General features: G+C 42.3%; 1 protein-coding gene across 1 annotated transcript; it reads left to right on the top strand.

Moving 5' to 3' along the window:
• The first annotated feature begins 11,664 nt into the window (after positions 1-11,664).
• Positions 11,665-13,082, top strand: LOC101832612 (olfactory receptor 2A12-like). Its single transcript, XM_005067724.3, has one exon. It carries the CDS (start codon positions 11,665-11,667, stop codon positions 12,679-12,681), a length of 1,017 nt encoding a protein of 338 aa, XP_005067781.3. The 3' UTR covers positions 12,682-13,082.
• Positions 13,083-18,501: the final 5,419 nt, after the last annotated feature.

An 18,501-nucleotide genomic window follows, 5' to 3' on the forward strand; every position in this document is an offset into this window, starting at 1 on the left:
TTATCCCTTTACAGTCATGACCAAAAACCTAGCTTCACAGGAAACTCATCACTGGTCACCATGCTTCAGCCAAGCTTTCAGCATTGCTTTCATTGTGTCCTGTAAGTTTGGATATGCTGTTTATTCTTATTGAGCTCTAGGAAGTGTTTAATTTCTTTATTTCTTCCTTGACCCACCTTGCATTCAGTAGAGAGTTGTTCAGTTTCCACGAGTTTGTAGATTTTCCAGCTTTAATCCATGGTGGTCTGATAGGATGCAGAGGGTTATTTCAATTTTCTTCCATCTGTTGAGACTTGATTTATGATTGAGTATTCGATCAACTTTGGAGAAAGTTTTGTTAGTTGGTGAGAAGATGGTACATTTTTTTGGTGTGTGTTTGGGTAAAATGTTCTGTAGATATCTGTTACATCCATTTGGTTTATAATATCTTGTTAACTCCAGTATTTTCCCCTGTTTAATTTTTGTCTAGAGAAGTTGTCCATTGGTCAGAGAGGGGTGTTGAAGTCTCTCACTATCAATGTGTGATTTAAGCTTTAGTAATGTTTCTTTTAAAAATGTGAGTGCCCTTGCATTTGGGATACAGGTTTTCATAACTGAAACATCATCTTAGTGGGTTTTTTCCTTTCATGAGTATGAAGTGTCCTTACCCATCTCTATTGATTAATTTTGGTTGGGGATTCCCATCCAACAATGAGAGATGCACTCTTACCATGAACTCTTGGGGGAGGGTCTAGGCCCTGCCCTAGATGAAATGACAGACTATGGACACCCCCATGGAGGACCTCACCCTCCCTGGGGAAATGAGAGGATATTGGGGGCTTAGTGGGAGGGCACAGGAGGAGGGAAGGGAAATGGAGAGGGATCTAGAATTGACATGTGAAGCAACTTTGTTTCTAATTTAAATTTAAAATAAAAAATATATTAAAAATTTGGTTGGAAGTCCATTTTGTTAGGTATTAGAATCAATATATCAGCTTGCTTCTTGGGCCAATTTGCTTAGAAAATATTTTTCCAACCCTTTACTCTGAGGTAATATCTGTCTTTGATGTTAGAGGTATATTTCTTGTATGCAACAGGGTGGATCCTGTTTTGCATTCATTCCGTTAGCCTGTATTTTTTGTTGTTTTTTTTTGAGACAGGGTTTCTCTGTCTCAAACCTACACAGATATTCACCTGCCTCTACCTCTCAAGTGCTGGGATTAAAGGTGTATGACACCACTGTTAGCCTGTATCTTTTTATTGGGGAATTGAGTCCATGGATATTAAGAGATATTGACTGTAATTCCTGTTATTTTGTTGTTGGCAGTGATGGTGGTGGTGGTGTGGGGGGGAGGGATATAGATATGGATATGGAGATAGAGTTTTCCTTCTTTTCAATTTGCTGGTTATTTACTGTCTTTTCATGGATATAATTAACCTTCTTGTGTTGGAGTTTTTCTTCTAGCACCCTCAGTAGGGATGAATTTGTAGATAGATACTACTTGAATTTGCTATGGAATATCTTGTTTTCTCTATCTATGGTGATTGGACATTTTCCTGGATATAATAGTCTGGGATGGCATCTGATCTCCTAGACTCTGCAAGACGTCTGTCTGAGCATGACAAATAAAAGACCCAGAGACAGATACTGCGGTTCAAGCTTCAAGTTGAAGATCAGAAAAGCAAAGCAGCTGGTCACTAGCTCTTACCACTACCTCAAACTGAAAGGTGATCCTGGCTCTACCAAATTTCAGATTGTAATCCCAGACTGCTATGTTCTCCTCAGCATGGCTGGAGAATTTTGAGACTGACTACTGAAGACCCTGCTTTTATATCTCTCCAGTGCTGGACTTAAAGGCATGAGCTTTGTTACTCTTTTAGATTGATTCAGTCTCATGTAGCCCAGGTGGCCTTGAACTCAAGATCCATCTACCTCTTAATCTTGAGTCCTGGGATTAAATGTGTGTACCACCATTGCCTGATTTCTGTATCTTGAGGCTGACTTTGCTTTCTGAATCTTCGGGCAAAATTTAATAAATCATAAATAATATATCACCACATCTGTCTAGGCCTTTCTGGCTTTAAGAGTTTCCATTGAGAAGTCATGTGTAATTCTATTAGGTATGCCTTTATATGATACTAGGCCTTTTCCCCTCACAGCATTTAATATTCTTTCTTTGCTCTGTATTATATGGAGGGGACATTCTTTTCTTGTCTAATCTATGTGGTGCTCTGTAAGCTTCTTGTGCTTTTATAGGCATCTCCTTCATTAGGTTAGGAAAGGTTTTTTTTCTGTGATTTTGTTGAAGATATTTTCTGGTCCTTTGAGCTGTGTGTCTTCTTTCTCCATGTTCTATTTCAATTATTCTTAGATTTGGTCTTTTCATAGTATCCCAGATTTCCTGAATGGTTTGTGTTGGGAACTTTTTAGATTTAGCATTTTCTTTGACTGCTATATCAATTTATCCTCTTGGATCTCTTACGTCTGAGATTCTCTCTTCCATTTCTTGTATTCAGTTGGTGGTACTTGTGACTATGATTTCTGTTCTCGTGCCTCAATTTTTTTCATTTCCAGAATTCCCTTAGTTTGTTTTCTTTATTGCTTCTATTTCCATTTTCAGGTCTTGAACAGTTTTGTTCTTTTCCTTCAAGTGTTTGCTTGCTTTTCCTTGACTTTCTTTAATGGATTTATTCATTTCCTCCAATTGTGTATATTTTTTAAAATTTCCTTAAGGAATTTACTCAGTTCCTCCTTGAGAACCTCGATCATCTTCATCATGTTGATTTTAAGGTCTTTTTCTTGTGTCTCTGTTATGTTGGAATGTCCAGGGCTTGATGTAGTAGGATAGCTGGGTTTGGGTGGTGACATACTACCTTGGCTGTTGTTTCTTGTATTCTTACACTGGTCTCTAGACATCTGGGTTTGGGATAATTAAAGGTCTAGGTACCGATTTCTGATTTTGTCTTGTTGGATGGATGTTTTGATCCTTCATTGTTTCCTTTCTGGTCTTTTGGTCTGGATGGCCTAGGTGTCTCTCAAACTGTTTGGTTTCTGGTAGAGCAGAGTCTCCATCCCACTTAGAGGCTGGGCATGGCAACTCAGAGGCTACAGGACTGGTGATGGGGGAATGCCAAGATATTGAGAGAGCGGGGGAGTTTGGCAGGCAGGCAGTCTACCTGGATTTCTCCCAGTCTGTGTGGTCTCTGGTAGAGTGAGGAGTCTCCACCCCAGTTGGGGGCTGGGTTTTTGGTGGATGGGCTGGTCTCTGGTTAGAATAGGGAAGTCTCTACTCCAGTTGGATGCTGGGATATGGTGACTAGAAAGGTGGAGGACTGGGGATAGGTGAGCAGGAGCCGAGAAAATAGGTGAGTTGGTGAGCAGGCAACCTACCTGGACTACTTCTAGCTTGCTTAGTCTCTGGTAGAGCAGGGAATGTCTCCCCCTGTTGGATGCTGGAACACAGCAAGTAAGAGGGTGGGGGACAAGGGATAGAGTGGGGAGCTGCTGAGGTAGTGAGAGCATGGGAGGGTTGGGGGACAGGCTGCATCTCTAGGATAGTGGGAAGTCTGGGCTGGAGCTCCTTATGGAAGGGAGTAGGAAGCACAGAGTGATGTGTCCTGCAAGCCCGTCTTCCAAAGTCTGTTGCTGCTGTGTTCTCTTCCACTGACACAGACCCCAGTTCCTTGGCGTTTCTATGTAGACTCAATCCCGGGGACTCTGTGTGAGTCCCTTCAGCGCTGAGCTGATGAGGGCTCCAGGTTCTCAGAATAAGCAGCTAAGTTGTTCTCTGCCTCTCCAGTGTGCACATGACCACTGCTGGACTCCACCACTACAGTGTAAGCAATCTATTACTCCCCTCTTCCTAAATACACAATATGTGCCCCTGGTTCTGTTACTCAAGAGAATTCCTGCTTACACAGCCAGTCACATGTTTAGGAATCCATATTGCAGAACCACTAAGACAAGATGTATAAGGCCTTGGGATGATGTTCCAGGCCCAGAGTCAGCCGAGCCAATGGGAGGAAGAGGAATCCCTGCATCCACTGGGAAATGAACTCGGTGATGGCAATGGTTTCTCTGGTTCTAAGTTCTTCATTGGTTCAGCTACACCAAGAGGAGGCGGATCTGGGTCTCTCCTCCTTGCTTCCTGTTCCCGTTTTTCTTGCCCTTGCCACAAACGGTGGGGCTCCATGGAGAAGAGGACCAAGTTCATGTCAGTGGCAGAAGCCTCCCACCACAGCTACTGTGCCCAGGCGTGGCCTGTCTGTCCCCTCTGCTTGTGCTGGAAGGAATCTACCAAGCCTCCACCATGAGCTGTGTGTGGTGGCACCATCTCTCCCCTAATACAGCGACTGCAGGACCTGACTAAGGGAGGAGCCCAGAGAGGCACCCCTCACTTCTGAAGGAGCAAATGAATCTGACATAGGCCGGAGAGCCTCCCAGGAGAAGGGGAGCCCTCCCAGGGAGGGAGTGACGAGAAGAGCATCCCCATGTCTCATGGAGACAGAGATGAGGGCCACACAGGCCTGAGGAGGGAAAGCACTGCTACCACCCTCCCTCCCCCGAGGAAAATGCCTCAGCCTTGGGAGGGTATTCATAGACGCTGAATTAAATAGGGCAGTCCGATCTGGTGGTTCTGTTTGGTTGTTGCCTGTTTCCTGTTTCTCTTTTATTTTTTTCAATTAAAAATGTTTTAGCCAGCTTGGTCTACAGAGAGAGTTCCAGGACAGCTAGAGCTGTTACAGAGAAACCCTGTCTTGAAAAACCAAGCCAAAAAGAAAGGCCCCATTTTTATGACACTGACCTGCGCCACGTCTCTGTGCAGGTGGCAAGGAGGCGAGTACATCATGGTGAATAGATGAAAAGGGACCCTCACAGTTCCCACAGAGAGAGGATGCATGAGGGCACCAAGCCACCGAACCAGCAGGGTGTGATCAGGCATGGAAATACAGTGAGTTAGCCATTGTGTCTGGACCATTGGGGCAGTCACAAGCCAAGGCTGGCTGAAGCATGGGGCCCCTGGAGAAGCCGAGGCGGAGATGAGGGAATGAAACTAGGTGAGCTGAGTTTCCATACTATCTACTATACACTCTTGTTTCTTACTTCCTTTATATAATGTTGCTTTTAAAATATGTTCTACTCAGACTTAGTTTAAAACCCTGGCTAGGGGTGGGTCTGTTTCCTTCACTGAACCTCTGATTAAGTCCACAACCCAACCCCTGTCCCTTATCTGGCTTCCCCACTCCTGGCCACCTCACCAGCCTTAACTCCTTCAGGGCAGAGCAGCAGACAATGAGTCATCACACCATACCGGAACCCCCAGAAGCCAGGCAAATCTGCTTTACATGCCGTGTGTAATGCACGCCTTCTAGTCCTAGCCTCCACCACCCTGTCCTAAGGGTGTTCCTGAACCAGGGGCTCTTCATCATCGATTTCTCTGCTGACCACCCCAGTGCCCTCACCTGGATCTGTTTTTTCCTTGTCCTGATGGTAGTGAGTGAGAGATCCCCTTAGGTTTGCACGACCCCTTTCATAAGATTTCTGCCCTCTTCTGGCCACATCTAGAATCACAGCTGTGGAGTCTCAGCGCACACACAGTGGTAGGGCCTTTGCATGGATCTTCAAATTACTCATTTTTAGTATTTCACACTTTATTCCACATTGAAATATGAAAAGAGGCACATGAGCACACAGTTATTGTACATATCAACAATAATAAAATAAAAACAATAATTCGAATAATAAATACACATTATTCTATTGTCATTGTAGACAGACAGGATTTGTCTTTAAATTTTTTAATAAGTGCCTTTAGGTGTAATTTATGTATGATGTATCCGTTCAGATTAAATCTCATTTACCCAGAAAAACGATGCATTCAAATAGATAGAGAAAAATTAGCTCCAGACAAATAGAAGCTAAGGGAACTGGGGTTGGTATGTAAAATGAAAAAGAATAATAAAGAATTAAAAATGCATGCATATTCTCCACACACAGATATACATGAAAGGAAAAAGCCAAGTGCTTTTAATTAAGAAAAAAAGGAATACTGATTATGGAGGAAGAAGGGAGAAAGTTTCTCACATAAGAACACATGGCAGAAAACAATCCATGAAAGCAGTAGAGGAACAGAGGAGAATGGGAAAATAGTCAGTCATGTGTGACACAGCAGACCAGAGAGCAACCAGCATCAATTACCGGAAAAGTAATAACAACCAATCAATCAGAACAACAAACAATAAAATCCAAGCAGTAGCAAACCCTTCTCGATTCCAACCTTGAGTGCAAATAACCTGAAGTCACCAATTAAAAGGTGCAGACTAACTGGATTGGGGTCAGGAAACACGTGTGGGTAGGAGCGGCATCTATAAACCAAGAATGAAAGCAGGAGGGCAACAGAGGAGAGTGGAAGGTTGGAACTCAAGCTAAGCAAACGGAAGCCACAGTTAAGCTGGGGTAGCTGTTCTTAAACGTGATAATTTGAAGCTAAAATAAGAGAGAGAAAGAGCTACTACATATCCATAAGAGGAATAGAGTGCCCGCAAATGGCTGCAGAACTTTATACCTAGGAGATGGGAATATATATTCTTCTCAATGGCACATAGAGACTTCTGTAAAATTAATGGTATTACAGGCCACAAAACAAACCTTAATAAGAAATATTAATCTTTAGAAGATAGTTTTTTTGTTGGTGTTTTCTTTATTCTTTGGATTTTGGGGATCCACAATCCAGCTCCCAAATAAATACACAGAATCTTATTATTGATTATAAATGCCCAGCCTTAGCTTGGCTTATTTCTACTCATATTTACTTAAATTATCCTGGGCTTTTATCTTTCACTATTCTATAGACGTTTCTTTACTTACTCTGTGGCTTGCTGGGTGGCTGCATGGCTGTGTGGCTGGGTGGCTGGTGGCCGGGTGGCCGGGTGGCCGGGTGGCTGGCCCCAGGTGTCCTCTCTCCTTCTTTTCGTGCTCCTCCTTCTCTTTTTTCCTTCTATTTATTCTCTCTGCCTGCCAGCCTTGCCCATTCCTCTCTCCTGCCTCACTACTGGATGTTCAGATCTTTATTAGATCAATCAAGTGTTTCAGGCAGGCAAAGTAACACAGCTTCACAGAGTTAAACAAAAACAACACAAGACCCCCTGAATGTGAGTGTCAGTGAGGAGGCCTAGGTAATCTATTGAGCCTTGAGCAGCAGATCAGTACCCATCCCGAGTATACACACGGACTTTGGACTCCCATAGAACAATGTGAGGTGCACTCTCACCCTGAACTCTTGGGGAAGGGTCTAGGCCCTGCCCTATATGAAATGACAGACTATGGACACCCCCATGGAAGGCCTCACCCTCCCTGGGGAAATGAGGGGATAATGGGGGGGGTTGGGGGCAGGGCACGGGAGGAGGGGAGGGAAAGGGAGAGGGACCTGGAACTGACTTGTGAAGCAACCTTGTTTCTTATCTAAATTTAAACTGAAAAAAAAAGCAACACAAAAGAATGCAACACATCTTCACATCATTAAACAAATATTCCACAGCATAAACGAATGTAACACATCTCTAATATCTCACAACAGCTTTTATATTTTTATTTTTATTATATGTCTTACACCTATCTATTTTATGTACTTGTTTTATTACTGAGGATTTCGTTGGCTTTTATCCTTGCATTTATTTTCTCCTCCTCTCAAAGTGCTCCTTTACTTTGCTTCTCCTGTGCTTTCTTCATGCCTGCTGTCTTAGTTTTACATTTACCCTAAACAACTTTTAACATCATAGCACACTTTTAATTATTATTAACCAGTTGAGTTCTATAGTTATTGGTAATATGTTACTGTGATGTAATTAGATGGGAGTCTATTTTTATATATTATTCAGCTTAATAATGTTACTGTTGTAGTAATTGGTGTTTTTGATTTTAGCCATTCTGACAGGGCAAGATGGTATCTCAACTTGTTTTGATTTGCATTTTCCTGATGGCTAAAGATGTTGAGCACTTTCATATGTGTCTTTCAGCCATTTTAGATTCCGCTATTGAGAATTCTCAATTTAGTTCTGTCCCCCAATTTTTAATTGGATCCTTTGGTGTTTTGGTGACTAGCTTCTTGACTTCTTTGTTTTTATTGGAAATCAGCCCTCTGTCAGATTTGGGGTTGGTAAATATCTTTTCCCATTTCATGGACCACTGTTTTGTCTTGTTGACTGTGTCCTTTGCCTTACAGAAGCTTCTCAGTTTCAGGAGGTCCCATTTATTATTGTCTATCTTACACAATGGAGTACTACTTAGTGGGAAAAAAGCAATGGAATCTTGAAGACAAATGGATGGAATTAGAAGAAACCATGCTGAGTGAGGTAACCCAGTCACAAAAAAGCAATCATGGTATGCCCTCACTCATGTATGCGTTTTAGACATAGAGCAAAGGATTACCAGCCTACAATCCACGCCACCAGAGAAGCTAGGGAACAAGGAGGACCCTAAGAGATGTACATGGTCCCCTGGAGAAGGGGAAATGGACAAGATCTCCTGAGAAAATTGGGAGCATGGAGGGAAAGGAGAGGGAGTTAGGAGAAAGGGATGGGGAGAAGAGGAAAGGAGAGGAGGACATGAAGGAGCAGGAAGATTGAGTCAGAGGAAGAATAGAGGAGAGCAAGAAAAAAAGATACCATAATAGAGGGAGCCATATGGGTTTAAAGAGAAATCTGGCACTAGGGAGATGTCCAGAGATCTACAAAGATTACCCAAATTAACAATCTAAGCATGAGTGGAGAAGCTACCTTAAATGCCCTTCTCCAATAATGAGATTGATGACTACCTTATATATGCCATCCTAGAGCCTTTATCCAGTAGCTGATGGAAGCAAAAGCAGAAACCCACAGATAAACACTGAGCTGAACTCCTAGAATACAGTTGCAGAGAGTGAGGAGTGATAAGCAAAGGGGGTCAAGACCAGGCTGGAGAAACCCACAGAAACAGTTGACCTGAACAAGGGGGAGTTCATGAACCCCAGACAGAACTGGGAAACCAGCATAGGACCAATCCAGATCCCCTGAACATGGATGTCAGTTTGGAGGTCTGGGCAATCTATGGGGCCTCTGGTAGTGGATCAGTATTTATCTCTAGTGCACGAATGGACTTTGGGAGCCCACTCCACATAGAGGGATACTCTCTCAACCTAGACACGGGGCGGGGGGTGTCAAGGTTTTGCTCCAAATTATATGACAGACTTTGAAGATCCCCCATGGAAGGCCTCACCCTCCCTGGGGAGCAGAAAGTGGATGGGATAGGGGATTGGTGGGAGGCAGGGGAGGAGGGGAGAGAGAAGGAACTGGGATTGACATATAAAACAAGCTTGTTTCTAATTTAAATAAAAATTTTTAAAAGAGTCAAATCTTATTATATATAGAAACTGATGTAATTGAAATTGTCACCTTGAGTGAAATGAGCTAGACTCAGACAGAAAAGCATTGCATGTCTCCTCTCATATGCGGAATCATTGAAAATAGGATATAAACTGTTAAGTAAATGAGAGGGAACCAGAGGGACTAAGGGAAGGAGGGAGGAGAGGATGTATGTGTTCATAGCACAGTTCGTGCATGCATGCATGTCTGCACTGATCACAGTGAAATCCATAGATTCCCTGCAATACATACAATTTAATAATTATAAGAGACTAAAATATAAAATAAGAAAAACAGCATGTCAAGAACACTTTGCTTTTAGTTGTTTTATACTTAAACTTCCAAGTAGAGTTGTTTTTCTGAGAGAAGAAATGAAGTTTCATTATGTCACCATGAATGGGAAATTATAAGTTGCATTAATGATGTAAGTCGCATTAATTATAAGTTGTATTAATCATTTGACACTGACAGTAAGTGGAAAAATAATTAATTTGCTTTTTGTTTTTCTTGCATGAAGTAACTGGTTCCCTTGGGGACTGACCTAAAACTTTGCTTTGGTAATGGGTTTTATGAAACTCAAGTCTCCAATCTGCACCAACTTTGTTTGTTTTCATTTCAGAAAGATCCTGGTAAATATAAAGTAGAGATGAGTATGAAAAAGAATAAAGAGGATGTGGGTATCTATCATGATAAAATCATGGGAGCTCGGGAACGAGATCCATGTTTGTGATCACAGCTGAGCAGCACACCGTGCAGAGAGAAGGGAGTCTCTGGGTGTGTCATACAAGTGCTCTCAATCTGGCAGGTGGCTGTCATTCTGATGTCGTTTTCCTTATAGACAGAACCAAGAAACTGGCCCTTTTCAGAAAAATTCATTTATAATCTGCCAATATTGAGCACAGACTGGTGGCTGACTTTTCCAGCATCAGGGAGCTAGGCGGGTATGTCAACTGCCTTTCTCTGCCAAACTCCTTTCCTTTCTCATTCAGAGGGTGTTTTCTTTTTTCTCTCTCTCTGAAAGCATTTTATGTGAAATTAAGCAAGGAAGTAACAAAACAGAGACATCTAGCAAGACAAAGAGGAAACACTGTCAGTGTGTGAGAGTGGAGACAAAAGCCGTGTTAAGGTAGGAGGGATGTAGCTGTGTGAAGATTGGGCTCTGTGTCTGACGGCTGACAGACCTCTAGGCAGAAAATATCCTCAAAAGCATTATTTTTCATTGTTGTGTTGCTATGTCAACAAAAGCCAGTATTTGCATCTGTGTTGTGTGATATTCTACACCTTACTGAACCTGCTTAGACCTGCCATTTCAGCACACTCAAAAATTTAATTCATAATTTCTTGAAGAAATGTATACTTCTAATTGTGTATTTAGGAAGCATGGCCTTGCAAAGACTATTTTACAATGTGTTTAATATAATGAATAATCTTGGTATTGATATTCTGAAAGATAGGCACTACATGCTTTCTTTCATATGCAGACTTTGATTTAAATTTGTATATACAGATGTACTTTTGAAACTAGAAAGGTGACCATGGACCATGACAGGGGATAAGAGATCTTCATGCAGTGAGATCAAAAGAGAGGGTGATGGGATGCATAAAGGTAATGGAAGGACCAGAAGGAGAACTGTGTGAGGAGGAGGGAGACCAGCCAGGGGGGAATGAGGGGGATGTGGAGTGAGCAAGGGAGACGAGTAAGAACAAAGTGTACACAGAAATGTCTGATGAAACAGTGCACTGCACGCTAACTTAAAAACAACAAGAAAATTCTTGCTTTGAAACAACTATATCCTCTGAAACCATGACTAAAAATATGAAAGCCAGAAGTCTGGGTGAATTAACTGTATTAAAGCTACAGTCTAGTTCCTGTAGGGACTAGGCATGTTGTATTCTTTGGCTAAATGAACTCTCTGATATCAATTACCAGCTTAGTTGAAGGAGAATGTAATTATTCTCAATGTTCACATTTTTACTCGTGATGTCAGACAAGTCACTTTATCTTACTGAAGTCATTGGTGGCTTTTAAGAGTCAGATAATTAAAACAGACAGAGGAGTGCCCTGTAGTCTCTATGATATGATGTAGCAATGGTAAAATGATCTCTGTGGAGCTACAAGATTTTGTGTAATTTCCCCCCAAAATGGTCACTCACAGTGAGGGGGGTGATAGGTTGAATTTTTGTCTGAAAGGGTCTCACAGAAAGACCACCATTTAAATTTAGGACCCATGTTACCTTCAGCATTAAAGCAAATGTGAAGTGGCCTGATCTGACCCAAGAGTTTTCATGTGGGGTCCTTTGGTTTCTTCTCATTTGACCAGGTATGGCTCAGGAACAGGCATGAGACCCCAGAATTCCAGCGCCATCACTGAGCTGGTCCTTGTGGGGTTTTCTGATCACCCCCAGACTGAGATTCCCCTCTTCCTCTTCTTCTCTCTGGTCTACCTGGCAAACTGCTTGGGGAACGCAGCTGTCATCACGTTAGTGGCTCTAGAGCCCTCTCTGCAGACACCCATGTACTTCTTCCTCTGCCACCTGGCTTTCCTCAATGGATTCTTCAGCACGGTTGTGACTCCTAAGATGCTCTTCAATTTTCTTACAAGCAGGAAGGTTATATCTTACCCGTTCTGCCTGGCTCAGACCTACCTTACCCTATTCTTGGAGTCAACCGAGTGCTTCCTCCTTGCGGTGATGGCCATAGATCGATACGTGGCCATTTGCTATCCGCTGAGGTACCTTCTCATCATCAGCTGGGCGGTATGCACAGCGCTGGCAGTAGCAGTCTGGGTCATAGGCTTCTGTGCCTCAGTCATACCTCTCTACGTCACAATCCTGCCACTCTGTGGTCCCTACATTGTTGATTACCTTTTCTGTGAACTGCCTGTCCTTCTGCATATGTTCTGTGCAGACACGTCTTTGCTAGAGTCCATGATGGCCGTTGGAGGGGCTGGCACGGTGCTGTTCCCTTTCCTCCTGATTGTTGTCTCCTACCTTCGCATCCTCGTGGCTGTGATAAGATTAGACTCAGTTGAGGGCAGAAAGAAGGCCTTCTCAACGTGTGCTTCACACTTGGCTGTGGTGACCATCTATTATGGAACAGGGCTGATCAGGTACTTGAGGCCCAAGTCCCTCTACTCCGCCGAGGGAGACAAGCTGATCTCTGTGTTCTATGCGGTCATCGGTCCCGCAATGAACCCATTCATCTACAGCCTGAGGAACAAGGAAGTGCAGAGTGCCATGAGGAGAGTGGTAGAGAGGTGCAAAAAAGCACAAGAATCACATTCTAGAATCTTCAGGAGCTGAGCACTGTATTCGTTTGCCTCACGGGTCTCGTGTGCACATTCTGTGAGACTAAACCTCACCAGTAGCAATTTCAGCTTACCAGAACTGCTGATGAAGATATTCACATTTTGACAAACTTCCCCCAACATTTTTGTTTCATATTTGTCACCTCTATAGGCAAATAATGATGTGCATTAATTACGAGTCAACATGTCTGTCAGCTCACTCAAATATGGACAAAAAATCCAAGGACGTGCATGAGTACAAGAATTCCATGTCAACAATGCTGCCACTGATCGAATTCTTTATTTTATAGTTCCCTTTCTCTCTCTCATTTTGGTTTTGTGAGACAGTGGCTCACTCTGCAGTTCAGGTTGGCCTTGGCTTCCTGAGGGCTGGCACTGATGATGTATACCACCACACTTGGGGTCGGTTCAGCTTTCTTTCCATTTGTAAGACTTCATATTGTGAAAAATGCTGGGTTCCTGGTCCCTAATCAGCTGTGCTTTGTTGAGGAACTCAATCTCAAGGTAAATCCTAGCTCTTCCAGAATTAAAGGCAATGAAAATTGTGCAACGTGCATGTGATTCAATGTTACAAGATGAAACCATGTTAAAGTTGCTAATGAGAAATGTGTCATGGTGCTGAAAACTGAACCCAAGACACTGTGCCTGCTGGACAAGCACGGAGCTTCCTCCCAAGCACCAGTGAATACATTTAAAGGAGCAGACTTCCATTATCTTTTGTTTTATTTATTTGCTTGCTTGCTTGTTTAAATGTCTGTCTGTTTTGAACTATTTTAGGAAAAGTATATGTTTTCCTTAAATTTAAAATAGAAAGACATTTTGCTTTTATGAAGATCCAAGTTCGGTTCCCAGCTTCCACATCAGGTGGCTCACAATCATCTGTAATTCTAGCGCCCAGGAACTACCGCCCTCCTCTGGCCTGTCTTGGTACTGCACTCACATGTGCACACCCACATCCAGACAAACACACATACATATGAATATATATGCATATATATAGTAAAATTAAAAGACATTCTTTTAAATTTAATTTTATTTCATATGGATTATAGCTCAATCAGAAACAGTAAATTCTATAAACTTATATATACTTATATCGATTGGCTGTAATATATTAACAAGTACATATTTTAAAAGACTGGATACTGGTTGCTATGATACTGATAATTTTGGAGACAAAGTGCACATTTAATTCCATGTTCAGCCATTCTTTGTGCAAATATTTCTATTTGAAAAATTCAGGAAAGCTGATATACATGTAGATAAGCATATCATTTTAAAAGTAAACACTTCATTCTAAAGACACGGTGTCTAACCAACTGCTGTTGGCAGCTGGTGCCTCGACACTAGTGAGCAATCCTTTTTATAGGCTGGTAATGTGTTCAGAATAGAATTTTCAAAAATAATTTATTACTTTTACTTTATGTGCATTGGTGTTTTGCCGAATGTATGTCTGTGTCAGGTCTCCTAGAATTTGAGTTACAGGTGTGAGTTACCATGTGGTTGCTGGGAATTCAACCCATGTCCTCTGAAAGAGCAGCCAGTGTTCTTAAGCAATGATCCATCTCCCCAGCCCCTCATAAAAGATCTTATATCTACATGGTGGTTAGCTGTAAAGCTTAAGGAACCCAGCATCTCCAGTGAGACCACTGCACACCTGCACAAGTAGTTAACTGACAGTGTGTGCCATCCAGATGGACTTGGATTTCCTGGGAAGAGATCAAGGGCTAAACTATCCAAGACTCTTGGCTTGTTTCTATGTTAGAGCATTTGTTATATTTTTATGTACAATGGCAGAAGAATAGAGACAGAAGGTGACTGTGCAGTGAGGCAGAGGCGTCTCCCAGCACTTGGAGACAAGAGGCAGGTGGACTTTTGTGAGCTCAAGAGTAGCCTATTCTGCATAGAGAGTTCCAGACCAACCAGGACTGTGTGGTAAGACTCTGTCTCCAAAGAATATATACATATACATGTATCATAAACATACACATTTTACATAAATGTATTACATACATATATTCTTATATGTAATATATTTATATTGGTTTTGTTCATTCTTCTTCTTCTTATCTTGTTTTACATTCCAACCACAGTTTCCCCTCTCCTCTCTTCTCAGTCCCTCCCCCTCAGCTCCCTTTCTCCCCCCATCCACTCCTCCTCTTCTGTTTCTCTTCAGAAAAGTTCAGGCCTCCCATGAATATCAACCAACCACTGTTCATCTTTAAAAATTCCAATATTAATTATTAATATTAACTCTCATATCACATAACCCATAGCACATAATAAATATATCTGTGTATCTACATGCATAAATACAAGGTAAAGAGGCTGAGAGTTCAAGGGATTTCAGAAATGGGCAGAGAGCCTGTATTGATAAGATAAGGAGATCAGCGCTGAGAGGGCAGCTGCTGAAGCTGCCGAGTCAGGTTTGAGGGAGAAACTGCAGAGTTCAGCTTAAGACCAACTCCCAAACCTGGTCACAGCAGGAAGTATGTCATGAATCGGCAACAGTGGGTCAGGTCAAGTCCAGGAGTGCAAATAGGTGCATTGGCAGGGAGTCAAGTAGGCCTCATCAGAGACAGAACCTAACCAATAGGAAACTCTAGGGACAGCTGGAGATTTTCTGGCTCCTGATGCGCACAGCAGGTGTCAGGTCAGTGGCTGGTATGAGGCCATGTTATCTCACTACTAGGTGTCTAACCCTTTAGGGGGCTCAGGTAAGGATGTGAAACTCTTTTCTTCTTCTGGTGTGTCTGATAAGTTCTTGGGCCTAGTTCTCTGATAAGAGTGAACTGTATCCATGTGTCCTCACACCCCCAATTCTCTCCAATAAACTTATAGGGTGGCTGTCTTCCTAGTCCCAGGAATAAGTCAGCCACCAGTCTGTACTGGCTGGGTGGAGAAGTCTCTGGGGTCCTCCCAGGGACTGTAGTCATCCTGCTCTCTCAAAATGGAACCAATGGTTGCCTGTACCCTGGAGTGTCCTAGGACAATGCACGGCTGGAGAGGCTACTGTCTTATACGCTGTGAAGCAGCTTCAGGCACAGCCTGAGCTCAACACGCAAATGATGCTTTTATGGAGTTCTGCTAGGTCCCACAGTTTCATTTAAATTCCAATGGAGCTAAACATTTAGTTGCTACTAAATCAAAGACCCAAGAGCACAGATTCTTCTGCTACCCAGTGGTTCTCATTGTCTGTTAGTTCCCTAAACTCGGTAAAGAACAAACCATATATAAAAACTCATATTCTTTTAAAATTTTTATTTATTTTTATTTTATGTGTATGGTTACTTTCCCTGCATGTATGTCAATGTACCACATGCATACCTGATGTTTGTCAAGGCAAGAAGAGGACATCAGATCTCCTTGGACTAGAGTTATAGATGCTTGTAAGTGGACCAGAGTTACATTACAGATGCTTGTAAGCTACCATGTGGGTGCTAGGAATCAAACACGAGTCCTCTGCAAAAGCAGCCAGTGCTCTTAATCACTGAGTCATGCCTCCAGCCCCTGAATCAAATTCTTATACTGACTCTTAATACACTTGAGAATGTACTTAATTCTGTAAAAATTAACTCATCCTCACATTTGTTTAGAACAAATAGTATACCACATCAATAATAAGTATGGGTTAGCTAGTGATGAAACGTGGATACAAATTCTCAGTCAATTTAAGAGATACATCTGTAAGAGAAAACAAGGATCAGAATCAACCCTGAGGAGAGTGGTGATGGGAGGGATGCAGAGTAACTCAGTCTCCTGAGGATTAGTTAAGAAGTCTATGCTCAAGTAACAATTGTGTGACTTGCCTGGAATCATAATGGGATCATTCAAAAAAGGAAGTTTTTGTTTTAAGATGTGTGTGTGTATGTGTGTGTGTGTGTGTGTGTGTGGTGTGTGTGTGAAGTGGTGGACAAAGGCAGCCAGAACTCATTGTTCAGTGTGAGTTTTGATACAAACAAGAAGGAATATGATTCACAAAACAGCTCGAAGGGACGATGGCAAGAATGAGGCTTGTCCTGAACTCGAGGTCGGAGTTGAAAATGTGTCATCCTGTGAATGGATGCTTGTTCCAATGTAGCCCTGGCATTTTCTTCAAACAGACCCATAGCATGCTATGTGTGACAGGAGCTCAATTTGTTTGTTTATTAAAAGCATCTACTGAGAAAGAAGGAAGAAATAGAGACTTAGTCCTAAGCAGGGAGCATTTTGTTAACCTACACTTGTGAATTGGCCAAAAAACGCCTACAGGGGTAAGGTGAAATTCAGTCTCTTTTAAAGGGGCAGAAATGACTTCTGTGATCTGCAAGGGAAACTGAGAAATCTAGTCTTTTAGGAGGAAACTATCAGAACTCATGGGTTCCTGAAGTAAATTGTTTGAAGAAATTGGATGCCAAAGACTTCTGGGCTGATAGCACAACTGGATTAAGTACCAGTTGTTTGAGGAAAGGATGTCTTTAGAATTCTTGGACTGCAGCTGGGTGTGGTGGTATATACTTTTAAAAGGCAGAGACAAGTGGATTTCTGTGAGTTTGAGGCCTGCCTAATCTACATAGTGAGTTCTAAGGCAGCTAGGTCTATGTAGAGAAGCCCCTGTTGTTAATCCTAAAGATGGGAGGAGAAAGACCACCAAGCCAAAACATCATGTCCAAATTAACTAAAGCAGATGATTAATTAATGCAAGTTTTTTCACTCCTGTACACAGGTTGCCTCCCCCTAGGGCAAGAATCCAGAGATCAGCACTGGATGCTGAGAAATCCCAATTCAACATTTTTAGACCCCTAGTGACTAGCCCATCACAGAATGACTTGTCCTTCTGCCCTCTCCTGAGAAACCGGAGACCCCAAGATAAACTTAAAAGATAACACTGCCTGATCCAGGAACTTGCTCACCACATTCCTGCTCAATGTTTAACTATACAATGCCCAAAGAATGCTTGCTTGAGATAACCTTCCTGTTAAGACGTAAGCTATCATTTAACTTCCTCATCCTTTATGTTTATGATGTTTGCCGAACTCCCCCATTCGGTTTTTCACTTTTAAAAACCCCCAACTGCAGCTACTAGGGGTCGAACTCCTCTGCCCCTGCGAGGCTTATGAGCTCGGACCTAATGCACTGGTTCCCCCAAATAAACCTCGTGTGCTTGCATCAAGAACAGTCTCTCTTGAATTATTGGGGTATCAGCTTATCCCGAGACTTGAGTGAGGGTCTCCCCACTCAATGTGAGGAAGACAAGGTTTTTATACCTCGGGGGTAAGCGGTTTCCAAACTAGGGATCTGGTGGATAAAATAGGCAAGGATACAGGAATAGAACATGACAAGGTGGTGGAAACAAGGTAGTCATAACAAGGTAACGATAACAATTTTTTAAAACACAGGTAGGGTTGAAAGACCATTACAGCTTTTTGAAACAAAGACATGATTGCAATATGATCTTAAGGTACCCACAGCAGCAGGTGACAATAATAACCTTTTGAAACAAAGGTTTTGGTTGCCATTTCCTGGAACAGGCAGTATAGGATGATTTGTAGTTAAGGTTCCAGGTGGGGCATAGCCCAACCCTTGAGAAACAGAGTTCCTCACCTGGATCTGGTCTGACACCCATGTTTATTAAGAATTAAATAGATCTCTAATTAAAACATTTGCTTTAGAGATTGTAAGACACAGAAATATAAAGCCTGTTACTGTGTTACCTTAGAGATGCTAAAGCCTGCCTTAGGAAAACCTGTCACACCTGCCTCTAGTGATCTAAAGGGATGACACCAACTGGCAAGCTAAGCAGTAGTGGAGAGACCACCTCGAATGCCCATTCCTG

Source organism: Mesocricetus auratus, unplaced genomic scaffold (assembly GCF_017639785.1).
Source record: "Mesocricetus auratus isolate SY011 unplaced genomic scaffold, BCM_Maur_2.0 Super-Scaffold_100007, whole genome shotgun sequence".
Taxonomy (NCBI): Eukaryota; Metazoa; Chordata; class Mammalia; order Rodentia; family Cricetidae; genus Mesocricetus; species Mesocricetus auratus.